Source organism: Pecten maximus, chromosome 4, assembly GCF_902652985.1.
Source record: "Pecten maximus chromosome 4, xPecMax1.1, whole genome shotgun sequence".
Taxonomy (NCBI): Eukaryota; Metazoa; Mollusca; class Bivalvia; order Pectinida; family Pectinidae; genus Pecten; species Pecten maximus.
Window position 1 is genome coordinate 4,065,489 of NC_047018.1, and position 15,440 is coordinate 4,080,928.

At 36.0% G+C, this 15,440-nt stretch overlaps 1 protein-coding gene across 1 annotated transcript in view; it reads right to left on the reverse strand.

Moving 5' to 3' along the window:
• Positions 1–15,440, reverse strand: part of LOC117325011 (solute carrier family 43 member 3-like) — a 39,331-nt gene continuing 23,891 nt past the window's right edge. The window contains exons 6-10 of the mRNA XM_033880885.1: positions 11,107–11,274; positions 10,740–10,841; positions 9,812–9,998; positions 9,286–9,406; positions 1–7,582 (exon numbers count right to left, since the gene is read on the reverse strand). Of these exons, the coding sequence (XP_033736776.1) occupies positions 7,436–7,582; positions 9,286–9,406; positions 9,812–9,998; positions 10,740–10,841; positions 11,107–11,274 (725 nt within the window). The 3' untranslated portion in view covers positions 1–7,435. The remainder of the gene's footprint in view (positions 7,583–9,285; positions 9,407–9,811; positions 9,999–10,739; positions 10,842–11,106; positions 11,275–15,440) is intronic.

Below are 15,440 nucleotides of genomic sequence, written 5' to 3' on the forward strand. Positions count from 1 at the left end.
CTCCGGATGTGAAATATTTATTTCAAAGAATGCATTAACAATATAGCGGAAATATTACCCACAAGTTAAACTGAATTGGCGATTATCAATATATATGATTCGTATATATAAAAATAAGGAAAACGTTGTAAATTGTATATATATAATAAACATGTCTTATAACAATTAACAGTTCATAAATTTGTTATTTTCAAATAAAAATATACAAATCTCTCAAACTCATAAATCTGCCATAAGCTTGTCAAACAACCTTTTGTTGCTTCGTAGGTTTTCGAATATATTAAATTGTGTGCATAAAAATGTAGGTATCGAAACAGCAATTAAATAGGTGTGTTCATAGCAATATAACACACAGTGTAATGATAAACAAGGTACACAGCGGTGTTAAAGACACAATTTATATATACATGTACGACCGCATAACCTGATGATCAACATGAGTATTCACATTCTCTCTCCTTCTCTCGTTCTTTCTCTTCAAAGATAGTCGTAAAGTATATTTTCATTGTTCTTGTGCATAATAATATCTGTATGTATCGAAATAATGTCTCAAATAGTATTCATATAATCATCTAATAACCGTGTCATATACATGTATTCATCTTCATAGTTTCAATACTCTAAGTGATTAACTTCTACATTATACACGTATAAAACATCTACATCTATAACCAATTTGTCACATTTAAAATTTAACGTACACTGTCCACACGTCTCAGTATAAAATATCTACATCTCTAACCGACTGGTCACACTTAACATTTAACGTACAATGTCCACACGTCTCAGTATAAAATATCTACATCTCTAACCGACTGGTCACACTTAACGTTTAACGTACAATGTCCACACGTCTCAGTATAAAATATCTACATATCTAACCGACTGGTCACACTTAACATTTAACGTCGACTGGTCACACTTAACATTTAACGTACAATGTCCACACGTCTCAGTATTAAATATCTACATCTCTAACCGACTGATCACACTTAACACTTAACGTCGACTGGTCACACTTAACATTTAACGTACAATGTCCACACGTCTCAGTATAAAATATCTACATCTCTAACCGACTGGTCACACTTAACATTTAACGTCGACTGGTCACACTTAACATTTAACGTACAATGTCCACACGTCTCAGTATAAAATATCTACATCTCTAACCGACTGATCACACTTAACATTTAACGTCGACTGGTCACACTTAACATTTAACGTACAATGTCCACACGTCTCAGTATTAAATATCTACATCTCTAACCGACTGATCACACTTAACACTTAACGTCGACTGGTCACACTTAACATTTAACGTACAATGTCCACACGTCTCAGTATAAAATATCTACATCTCTAACCGACTGGTCACACTTAACATTTAACGTCGACTGGTCACACTTAACATTTAACGTACAATGTCCACACGTCTCAGTATAAAATATCTACATCTCTAACCGACTGATCACACTTAACATTTAACGTCGACTGGTCACACTTAACATTAAACGTACAATGTCCACACGTCTCAGTATAAAATATCTACATCTCTAACCGACTGATCACACTTAACATTTAACGTCGACTGGTCACACTTAACATTTAACGTACAATGTCCACACGTCTCAGTATTAAATATCTACATCTCTAACCGACTGATCACACTTAACACTTAACGTCGACTGGTCACACTTAACATTTAACGTCGACTGGTCACACTTAACATTTAACGTACAATGTACACACGTCTCAGTATTAAATATCTACATCTCTAACCGACTGATCACACTTAACACTTAACGTCGACTGGTCACACTTAACATTTAACGTCGACTGGTCACACTTAACATTTAACGTACAATGTACACACGTCTCAGTATTAAATATCTACATCTCTAACCGACTGATCACACTTAACACTTAACGTCGACTGGTCACACTTAACATTTAACGTCGACTGGTCACACTTAACATTTAACGTACAATGTCCACACGTCTCAGTATAAAATATCTACATCTCTAACCGACTGGTCACACTTAACGTTTAACGTACAATGTCCACACGTCTCAGTATAAAATATCTATATCTCTAACCGACTGATCACACTTAACATTTAACGTTGACTGGTCACACTTAACATTTAACGTACAATGTCCACACGTCTTAGTATAAAATATCTACATCTCTAACCGACTGGTCACACTTAACGTTTAACGTACAATGTCCACACGTCTCAGTATAAAATATCTACATCTCTAACCGACTGGTCACACTTAACGTTTAACGTACAATGTCCACACGTCTCAGTATAAAATATCTACATCTCTAACCGACTGGTCACACTTAACATTTAACGTACAATGTCCACACGTCTCAGTATAAAATATCTACATCTCTAACCGACTGGTCACACTTAACATTTAACGTACAATGTCCACACGTCTCAGTATAAAATATCTACATCTCTAACCGACTGGTCACACTTAACGTTTAACGTACAATGTCCACACGTCTCAGTATAAAATATCTACATCTCTAACCGACTGGTCACACTTAACATTTAACGTACAATGTCCACACGTCTCAGTATAAAATATCTACATCTCTAACCGACTGGTCACACTTAACATTTAACGTACAATGTCCACACGTCTCAGTATTAAATATCTACATCTCTAACCGACTGGTCACACTTAACATTTAACGTACAATGTCCACACGTCTCAGTATAAAATATCTACATCTCTAACCGACTGGTCACACTTAACATTTAACGTACAATGTCCACACGTCTCAGTATAAAATATCTACATCTCTAACCGACTGGTCACACTTAACGTTTAACGTACAATGTCCACACGTCTCAGTATTAAATATCTACATCTCTAACCGATCGGTCACACTTAACGTTTAACGTACAATGTCCACACGTCTCAGTATAAAATATCTACATCTCTAACCGACTGGTCACACTTAACATTTAACGTACAATGTCCACACGTCTCAGTATTAAATATCTACATCTCTAACCGATCGGTCACACTTAACGTTTAACGTACAATGTCCACACGTCTCAGTATAAAATATCTACATCTCTAACCGAATTGTCACACTTAACATTTAACGTACAATGTCCACACCTCTCAGTATAAAATATCTGCATATCTAACCGAATGGTTTCTTTAAGATTATATACCTGTAACACATGCACAATATGGCACATGTATAATATAACACGTGTACAATATAACACATGTGCCATTTTAAATTATCAATCGTATATGCATGTACATTATATAATTCTAGCCACTGATGTACACGTTCTATATAATATCTATATTTCAATTTACCAGCAGTATATATACTAATATCTATATTTCTATTTACCAATATTACATGTTCTATATAATATCTATATTTCTATTTACCAATATAACATGTTCTATATGATATGAATCTTCATACCTAACAATACACTGACCAATTAGTATAACTGGCCGTACATGTACATATATAACATTTTACCAATATGAGGAAGCTGAGCAGTATCGAGTATGTCAAGTGTAGTCAGGTATACTCCTGATACATATACGTCTAAACCATAATAATTATATAACTGTACAGTAGTAACACTATAATCATCAGCATTATTCGTTACAAGTAACAAGACAGTGTAAACAAGTCAACAACCAGATACATGCTCAAATGTAAACAAAAAACCCTGAAGATATCAAAACAGGAAACACAACATGGACATCAACGATGTAAAAAAAACTCACGTGGCAACTATTATGATATCGCGGTATGCTTTGCCCGTGTATGTTGACATTGTAATATGTTTTCTGTGTGTATCGAAATTGTCGTTCATTTTGTCTTTGTGTATTGACACTGGTATATCTGTGCTGTCTGTTGACGCAGGTTTTTTTTTCTGTTTGTTTGCTGCAAGATATATAGACTTTGCTATACCTTTATTTGTTTGTTGATTTTTAATGTGTTTTGGTACTTGAGTATTGACGCTGTGGTATATTTTGTCATTGTGTGTTGACGCTGTGGTATATTTTGTTGTGTGTTGACGCTGTGGTAGATTTTGTCATTGTGTGTTGACACTGTAGTTATCAATGTGTAATGTTACTGAAGTCCTTGTGTGTTGACACTGTAGTTTGTCATCGTGTGATGTTATAAACAGTAAAGAGATAAACATGCTGCTGACAGTTACAGAGTGGAGGAATGTTTTTCTTTTAACATGTTAATACCATACGAAATTGAAGTCGTAATATGTAATTAGCAACTCAACACCAGTATGATTCCATCAAACATTGAAAACCGAAAGGAAAGACTCCGTTGACCTGAATATAAACCCCACGATCCACAAGTGTGTCCACTAGTGTACGATATGTTTTACCAAACCTCCATGTTTGTACTTCCAGGTATTAATAGATGTGTCAGTTTTAAACCTACTTGAAATCACTTTCAAGCAGAAAGAAAATAAAGCCTAATCGGCTGTTTATAGAATTGCATTACCCAATATCTAACATGGGTTATTTTTAACTGTAGTATTCATATACAAAAGAAAATGTTTCCTAATAAACCGAGATGTACAGAAGTGATTTTACACCATTCAATAGACCTTTATACTTAACAGGTTATATTTAGATCAACATGAATAGAAACATCTTTTAGCCGCAATTTGATTTTTCAATTTCACCGATGGAGAACTTGATACTAACAGACGACCTGTGATAAAGTCCGTATCAAGCATCCAGACTGCCCAGTAGCTAGTAATATTCCTATCCACATACCACGATGGCTACATCAGTTGTACTAATACTCACAGACACAGTCTAATACTCACATACATAGTCTAATACTCACAGACATAATCCAATACTCACAGACATAATCCAATACTCACAGACATAGCCCACATCTAACGAAACCGATCAAATAGTAACCTACAGAACATTGACTGAACACAAGGGATAACAGGTAATTATAAAAATATTCTCTCATACTCTGAATGTCACATGCTCCACTTAAAATACCACTGGTATTGTAGCTGGTGTCAACAAAAATAAAATCACTGCTAAAGTGATAGTGCTGACTCTCAATTATCTAAAGTTATAGTGCTGACTCTCAATTATCTAAAGTTATAGTGCTGACTCTCAATTATCTAAAGTTATAGTGCTGACTCTCAATTATCTAAAGTTATAGTACTAACTTCAAATTATCTAAAGTTATAGTGCTGACTATCAATTATCTAAAGTTATAGTGCTGACTATCAATTATCTAAAGTTATAGTGCTGACTCTCAATTATCTAAAGTTATAGTGCTGACTCTCAATTATCTAAAGTTATAGTGCTGACTCTCAATTATCTAAGTTATAGTGCTGACTCCCAATTATCTAAAGTTATAGTGCTGACTCTCAATTATCTAAAGTTATAGTGCTGACTCCCAATTATCTAAAGTTATAGTTCTGACTCTCAATTATCTAAGTTATAGTGCTGACTATCAATTATCTAACGTTATAGTGCTGACTCTCAATTATCTAAAGTTATAGTGCAGACTCTCAATTATCTAAAGTTATAGCGCTGACTCTCAATTATCTAAAGTTATAGTGCTGACTCCCAATTATCTAAAGTTATAGTGCTGACTCTCAATTATCTAAGTTATAGTTCTGACTCTCAATTATCTAAAGTTATAGTGCTGACTCTCAATTATCTAAAGTTATAGTGCTGACTCTCAATTATCTAACGTTATAGTGCTGACTCTCAATTATCTAAGTTATAGTGCTGACTCTCAATTATCTAAAGTTATAGTGCTGACTCTCAATTATCTAAAGTTATAGTGCTGACTCTCAATTATCTAAAGTTATAGCGCTGACTCTCAATTATCTAAAGTTATAGTGCTGACTCCCAATTATCTAAAGTTATAGTGCTGACTCTCAATTATCTAAAGTTATAGTGCTGACTCTCAATTATCTAAAGTTATAGTGCTGACTCTCAATTATCTAAAATTATAGTGCTGACTATCAATTATCTAAAGTTATAGTGCTGACTCTCAATTATCTAAAGTGATAGTGCTGACTCTCAATTATCTAAAGTTATAGTGCTGACTCTCAATTATCTAAAGTGATAGTGCTGACTCTCAATTATCTAAAGTTATAGTGCTGACTCTCAATTATCTAAAGTTATAGTGCTGACTCTCAATTATCTAAAGTTATAGTACTAACTTCAAATTATCTAAAGTTATAGTGCTGACTTCTAATTACCTGATATTACACCGTCTGCGATGTTTGACACGGTGTTGATTATTACAGTCCTGTTCTGATATCAACTTATGTAGCCTTAGACTGTCTTTATCTACAGCGAGTTGCTATTTCGTCTCCGAGTTTAAACGTCGAAGCACTTGTTGTTTTTTTCTTTTTTTTTCTCTGAAATGGTAGATTTGGAACCGGTACACACTGCCCAATATTTACATGTTTTCTATATTATCTATATTGTGTTGATATTATTTTGGCAGTCACGTCTACTACATTACAACACTTTCTCCAATATTTCACCTTTACATTGAAAAGGAGCAAAACCATACGCGCTTTAACAATTATACAATATCCCCATAACTCATGCCTGTTGCCATTGTGGAGTTATGCGAAAGTTCCAAGACACAATATAGGTTACGTCTGAGTTTAAATACAATTTCTTTAACGTCTGTGTTACAAATTAAACACATTTCATTCTCTGCGTTTAAGACACATTCCGGTTTTTGTCCATGTTTACAAAAAAAAATGTCCGTGACGTGCATGAATTTCAATTCACATTCCGTTGTTGGTGTCATTTTGTAAGACACATTCCGTTGTTTGTCTTTGTTTTAAAAATACTTTCTGTTTTACGTGTCTGAATTTCAATTCATATTCCGTTGTTAGTGTCTTTTTGTAAGACACATACCATTGTTTGTCCGAGTTTTAAGACACATTCCAGCGTTTTGTCAGTGTTTCAATACAGCCCGTTGTTGGTGTCTGTTTGTAAGACACAAACCATTGTTTGTCCGAGTTTTAAGACACATTCCAGCGTTTTGTCAGTGTTTCAATACATCTCGTTGTTGGTGTCTGTTTGTAAGACACATACCATTGTTTGTCCGAGTTTTAAGACACATTCCAGCGTTTTGTCAGTGTTTCAATACAGCCCGTTGTTGGTGTCTGTTTGTAAGACACAAACCATTGTTTGTCCGAGTTTTAAGACACATTCCAGCGTTTTGTCTGTGTTTCAATACATTCCGTTGTTTTCTCTGTTTCAAAACACATTATGATTTGTTTTGTGTCTAAATTTTAAAACACATTTTTTGCGTCTTAGTGTAAGACACCTTTCGTTGTGTTTAGACACATTTCTATACTGAAAATATGATACATCTAGAGTGACAACTACACAACATTCATGTCTTTTCAGACTTAAGAATTTCCGGTGGTATAAAGGCCTCTTCTGCTTTCGGATCTTCGGTGTTTTTCTGCCGACTTCGTATACCTAACTGTAGCGGATGTATAAAGGTAGTGAGACAGAGGAACAGGAGACAGATCGTCACCTACAACAAGAAAAACACACAGGTAAGGTAATGTGTACACCACCAGGTATCATCCTCAAACACACACAGGTAAGGTAATATGTACACCACCACGTATCATCCTCAAACACACACACAGGTAAGGAAATATGTACACCGCCACGTATCATCCTCAAACACACTTACAGGTAAGGTAATGTGTACACCGCCACGTATCATCCTCAAACACACACACAGGTAAGGAAATATGTACACCGCCACGTCTCAAACACACACAGGTAAGGAAATATGTACACCGCCACGTATCATCCTCAAACACACACACAGGTAAGGTAATATGTACACCACCACGTATCATCCTCAAACACACACACAGGTAAGGTAATATGTACACCACCACGTATCATCCTCAAACACACACAGGTAAGGTAATGTGTACACCGCCACGTATCATCCTCAAACACACACAGGTAAGGTAATGTGTACACCACCACGTATCATCCTTAAACACACACAGGTAAGGTAATGTGCACACCACCACGTATCATCCTCAAACACACACAGGTAAGGTAATGTGTACACCACCACGTATCATCCTCAAACACACACACAGGTAAGGAAATATGTACACCGCCACGTATCATCCTCAAACACACACAGGTAAGGTAATATGTACACCGCCACGTATCATCCTCAAACACACACAGGTAAGGTAATGTGTACACCACCACGTATCATCCTCAAACACACACAGGTAAGGTAATGTGCACACCACCACGTATCATCCTCAAACACACATACAGGTAAGGTAATGTGTACACCACCACGTATCATCCTCAAACACACACACACACAGGTAAGGAAATATGTACACCGCCACGTATCATCCTCAAACACACATACAGGTAAGGTATTATGTACGTTTGATAGATGTTATCGTCATGTTTAAACGTTGATTTTGTAGGTAACAATTTGCTGATGGCATATGAACATTGATAGTGTTGTGTGTTTTCTCGGTGACGATGCTAACTTGATCTTTACACTGATTTTCATTAAACAAGCCTATGTTCTGTGTTGATACGATGGGGGAATCAACAGTTTTTTATTTGGATAACTTTTCAACTTACAACTATTATCAGAAGCTATGGGCAACCATCGGCATGAATAGAATCATCACGATGAAACTAATATCATATATATCAATGTTGAATAAATAACATGGTTGTTACAGCAAAGAGCGTATATAGATAAAGGAGTGAGCCGAAATAATTAGTATGAGCGCATTTCAACCGTAAACTGTAAGACTCACATGTAAAATAATGGTTTTACAGGATAGTTCAATTAAATCCCTTTCGACATTTAAATATTGTAATATATATTTATTGGATTTTAAAAACGTTGTACATATTTTTTGCAAGCTAATTCGTAAATGGTTTGAATGGATTTCTTTGATCAAGACATTGAAAAGTGTTGAGTTAAATTACAGTGCATTTTCGTTTAAATTCTGTGGAGATAACAGGCCGAATTAGTGTCATTAATGCCTAACAAAAATACGTACTATAATATTATACATTATATCACGGAAATTCTACTTGGTCTATTTGGAATTGGGAGTATTTCACTTTAATTCACTTTAAGACTGTACGGCTGAACGGAATTCCGAACCCCGAGTGCTAAAACCTTGGAAAATGCTTATACAACTGAACAAATAAATAGAAACTTACGTGCACATTTGCGTTCTCGTACGCATCGAACCAGGAGAAGAAGCCATACTGTACCATACTAAACAATCCGGTGGAGAAGGTCATTATACCGTACAGGGCGCCGAAGTGCTGTTCCGGAAACCTACAACAAAACACTTATATTAGTATACCTTATAAGGAGCCGAAGTGTTTTCTGAAATAAAAATCTATTAAAACACAAATAAGTACATTTTTCATCAACGTGATTTGTTTCCTTGACAAAGTGTTGTTCCGTATGGTTGTTCCAGAAACCTTAAATTACCCCACAGGTTAATCACAAATTATACCAAAGATCAAATATATTATTTCAAAATACAGCTCACTTCACTGACGAAAACACCAATATGGTAAATCAACTCCACAATGACAGATCATCTTTTAATAAGATACTGAAGATAAATGCAGTTATTTTGATATAATTATTTTTGTGTATTACTCGAAACCTCCTTTTCGTTACAGAACTGTATAATAATAGTTCTAACAGAAGATAATCCAGAAAACAACGTACGCGTCGTTGACGAACGCTACCCCAATAGAGTAGAGGAAGGAACGATAGAGCGTGAAGAGGATGAATGTGGGCACGATCACGCTGAGATGTTCCACCAATAGTAATACATAAACCATAGATCCTAGAATACCAGTCATCGTCATAGGTAACAGGACGGGTCTCCACACTCGGGCTGGCCACGGATAGTCTGGAACATTCGAAGTCATATCGTCATAAAAATGCTGCTTTTCTTGTAACAAAAAAGTCAGGATAATCATACACGTACATGTATTCTTATATAACGTTTAAATGTCAAAATGTAATTCAACTATGTGTGATTAGGAAGTTGATAAGAACAAAACTGTATTTCAAAGGATATAGAAAATGATGTACAGGGTCAAGTTTCTCTTCTATCTTTGTTGACTTTAAAAACTATGAATACCAGGATTGTTCTAATTAGAAATCAGAAATTATTCCATAATATCTAGATATGATCACTTTTTTTGTATACAGTCTGTATCCCTAAACAAACGTCTATATATATGGCGCGGGAAGGACGTCATAATTAAATATTTTTGCCTAGGCAATATTTTATTTTTGCCTAGGCAAAAATATTTAATTATGACATCCTTCCCGTGCCATATATATAAAGATCATTGCGTTGATGCAGAAGCCAATCAATGTTACCAGTCAACTCTATGCTTACCTTGTAGAACTTGTCCGAATATATATGTTGATATACAACAAACAATCCTTGCTACTGCTGTTTAGTATTAAGTATAAACTAGTATTCCTTACAACAGTCAAGTAAGAAATTCTAACTAAAACGTAACAGTCAGCTTCTGTGACTGATGGTATAATTAACTCTGTAACCTAAACTGATGAGTAGAAACCCTCAGGGTAATTATGAACTTGAACGTCACTTTAGCTCGAGGGATTTTGAACTTACCATAATATCGTTTTCGTTGACAATCGTAGCTGATGCCCGCCAGAAGTCCTGCCACTACAGTACACATGGTGGTGTAGGCAAACACACCCAGGTACTTACTAACTGTAAAAAGAATATACAGGATTTACGAGATGTTCGGCGGTGATTACGTAAATATGCATTAAACACAACAAAGAACGCTATCTTTGGTTCATAGCGAATTTTGGAACATCAACTGTTTTTGAGAATGCAGTCCTACTTTTCTACTCGTTGAACAGTTCTTACATTACAATAGTCTTAGGTGTGATTACATATCTCTACAGCTAACAATGTACTGATGTTTGTAAAAGTGTAAAAACCTTTCAGGGACAAAACAAACCCCACCTACCGACTTGTTTTTGATCCGACAATTGTTCAAGATTGACGTTGATCAGGCCGATAAAAGTAACAAATGTGACAGTATTGATGCTCATCCAGGCCACGTGCAGGATGTAGGTAACTGACAGTATGCACGCGCGTATAGACGTCTCATCCGTCTCCCTCTGGCCCTTCAGACCTGCAATAAGTAAGCGTGTGAAACTTCATCAACGAATCAGTGCATATTTATAAATCAACCAATCAGTGAATGTTTACAACTTCATTAACCAATCCTTGTATGTTTACAACTTCATCAACTTATCAGGGTATGTTTACAATTTATTCAACCAATCAGTGTATAATAACAACTTCATCAACCAATCAGTGTATGTTTACAACTTCACCAACCAATCAGTGTATGTATACAACTTCATCAACCAATCAGTGTATGTTTACAACTTCACCAACCAATCAGTGTATGTATACAACTTCACCAACCAATCAGTGTATGTTTACAACTTCATCAACCAATCAGTGTATGTTTACAACTTCATCAACCAATCAGTGTAATGTTTTATGCTGTAAAATAGCAAATGTTGCGAATGGTCCTTCCTGCCGCCAACTACATAGCAAATTGGGAAGAGATATTGTCCGAATGCTTCATGATGACATCCATCTTTATATTTAAGTATAATTCTGAGAATTAGGTAAATGAATTCCCTCCATCAGAAACCAGGTTGTAGGTTCACTAGCTGGAATAGAATTTAAACAGATTTTAAGCATGATTTCGATTGTAAAACTCTTACGATGATATCATACCTGCTTGTATTAAGTTAGTCATTTGATAGCATACCATTTAAGGTCTCAGTAATGTGAGTGATATAAATGTATTTGCTGTTTTTTTCCATGCTATACTAATACTGTTGTGTTTATATTTCCTGCGACTGAAAAGTCTTCATTTTCTTATTTATTTTGTTCAAATCCCTGTTTACCATTGTATTGCCATTCACAGTCTTTTGAATTAATTTCAATATCATATAATAATTCTGTCATACATTTTTATTTTCCTTTCAGAATTTCTACTAAGTCAAACAAAAAAACAAGCAAAATTCTGAACGTCTGTCACCAGGTATAATCATCTGGTGTTTGATTGTACTCTTTGTTTTCTACATGATTAAGTCTATCAGCAAATTTCCAAGTTTGTATAAATAAAACTTCATAACGAACAACGGCTTTCAAAACAAAAACAAATTAAGAAGTGAATAAAAGGGTTAGTCCAGCTAAAGTCTGTACGTGTGACTGATCTAACGTATTTAAAGGTTAGACGCCTAAAGTCTGTATGACTTATATAACTTATTAAAGGCTTAGAGCGCCTAAAGTCTGTGTCACCGATATACTTATTGGAAGGTTTTGAAGTCTTTATGACTTATATAACTTATTAAAGGACTAGGACGATTAAAGTCTGTGACTGATATAACTAAGTTAAGGGTTAGGGCGCCTAAAGTCTGTCTTGTAAACAATAATATCCGACAATAAAGGATCTACTTTATGATTATAACCTAACCACTAATAAATATTATTTGTATGTCTGGCAAAGGTAAAAGTTCAGGTCAACTGTCCGATAAAGTGTTAATACATGACTTCCTTGAGGTTAAGCTGAAAAAAGAAAGTAGGACCGACTGTTCTAGAAGAGGATGCGCCTTCTTCAAATACGACATCAACTATATTGTGTTTATATCTGGGACAAATATAAAAAAAATGTCACATTCTCAAATGAGAATCTGGGATTCAGGTTGCTGGCAATGGAACCATCAGGCAGACATATGTACACTTTATATCATAAGACGGAATCGAATTTTCTTTGATGAAATTATGATGACGACCATAAAAACCGTGATCTTTATGAACATGCATCTCTCAAATATTGTATCATACATTTTTCACGAGCTGATGCCATTTATAACATTAACCGTAATGTTATCGAAATAAATGTGAAAAGTTACAATTAGAAAAGATAGTAAAAATATCAGGCCCTTGCATATCTTATATTAAGTACAGACCGAGATGAGTGACTGGTAGTAGATCGGGAATGTCATTTTAGAAAGTCCACCATAGCTCGTCTCGTACTAATGACAGTCAAGCGGGGAATGTCAGTGGGATCTAGTTAAGGTGAAGTCTCGGTGTGTAGAACGATTGGGTAGGACGAGTTATTCCTCTTGGTATGTAAGTATACAAATACCCTTGGCCTATTGTGCTGGCATTTCCATATACATATTTAAGTTAAGTATATCAAATACAGGAAAACCCGAATGTACTAGTCACTAAACCGGAACCATTTCTAATACTTACTAGCTTGAAAATGTAAAAAGAAAACGGCCATCAAAAACGTCACGGTAGGCTAACTTAAAGTTGACCTGCTAGTTTAGAATTGCATTGTTTCGAAGAGAAAATGGGGGGATTTGAAGTGACACGAAAAATGCGTGGGTTTAAATCACATAGAACCATGTGTTTGCAAATAGCATTGCCTCGGTTTGTAGTTTAAATAATACTTAAATTCTACCACCGAATTTGAATATCTCATCCCAATGATTTCCCTTAGCCGAATTCATATCGAGACACTCCCGGCATTACAGAGCTTTGCACGGTTAGGTACAGAAACGAGTTTTAAATAGATTGACTGTTGATAACGTAGTGCATATTACCTTGTGCATTCTTATATAATAATTAAGGGTATTTTACCTCGTATATTTTATCTTATGTGCGCGTTCAATGTGTCGTAAATAAGTCAGCGCTCGGGATTTACGTCCAATTTTTTTTTTCAAGTTTGTGACATGTCTTCGTTGCTCGTACATGTTTTGAGGCGTACCTTCAGAATAATTTGTTGTCAATTTTGATGTTTTCTGACAGGTTTTTCTCTTAAGTATATATTGACTTGTGGATTTAGTATCAAAATTCCTAGCGTTGCTGTTATATTATTATTTTATTGGTTTAGATTTGTATCGATTTTACAGTGTATATAAATAAGTCCACGATTTGGCCTCATTGCTAAGGATCCATACAGTTCCATCCCTACTGTTGTGGTATTGTACGTAATTACTTCATTTATATTTTGTTTTTGTCTTAGTTCCTGGTATTTCGTGTTCTTTGTACAGTTTATCAGATAAAAACAGGTGGTCACTCCTTCCGATATTCGATAGAAAGTCAATACTTTCAATCATAACATTCTCATTAGTGAAGACGAGATCCGAAATAGAGGGGTTTTATCTTTAACCTCTAGTAAGGTTTTTTGATCGTAAATGAAGTATCCAGGAATATATAATCGGATGATTTTGTTTTAAGACTTCACTTAAGATTTCATTTCCCTTTAAATTTCGTGTGTGTTTAAAGCTCCAACCACTGCCTTGTTCCTTAACAACACCGTATACGTACCAACTTATAGAGCGATGGGTGATACAGACATTGACCACGGGTACCTGGTTTATGGGTACTGTAGACATTGACCACGGGTACCTGGTTTATGGGTGTGGTATACATTGACCACGGGTACCTGGTTTATGGGTACTGTAGACATTGACCACGGGTACCTGGTTTATGGGTACTGTAGACATTGACCACGGTACCTGGTTTATGGGTACTGTAGACATTGACCACGGGTACCTGGTTTATGGGTACTGTAGACATTGACCACGGGTACCTGGTTTATGGGTGTGGTATACATTGACCACGGGTACCTGGTTTATGGGTACTGTAGACATTGACCACGGGTACCTGGTTTATGGGTGCTGTAGACATTGACCACGGTACCTGGTTTATGTGTACTGTAGACATTGACCACGGGTACCTGGTTTATGGGTACTGCAGACATTGACCACGGGTACCTGGTTTATGGGTGATACAGACATTGACCACGGGTACCTGGTTTATGGGTGATACAGACATTGACCACGGGTACCTGGTTAATGGGTGATGTAGACATTGACCACGGGTACCTGCTTTATGTGTACTGTAGACATTGACCACGGGTACCTGGTTTATGTGTACTGTAGACATTGACCACGGGTACCTGGTTTATGGGTACTGCAGACATTGACCACGGGTACCTGGTTTATGGGTGATACAGACATTGACCACGGGTACCTGGTTTATGGGTGATACAGACATTGACCACGGGTACCTGGTTTATGGGTGTGGTGTACATTGGCCACGGGTACCTGGTTTATGGGTGATGTAGACATTGACCACGGGTACCTGGTTTATGTGTACTGTAGACATTGACCACGGGTACCTGGTTTATGGGTGTCCTGTACATTGACCACGGATACCTGGTTTATGGGTGATGGAGACATTGACCACGGGTACTAGGTT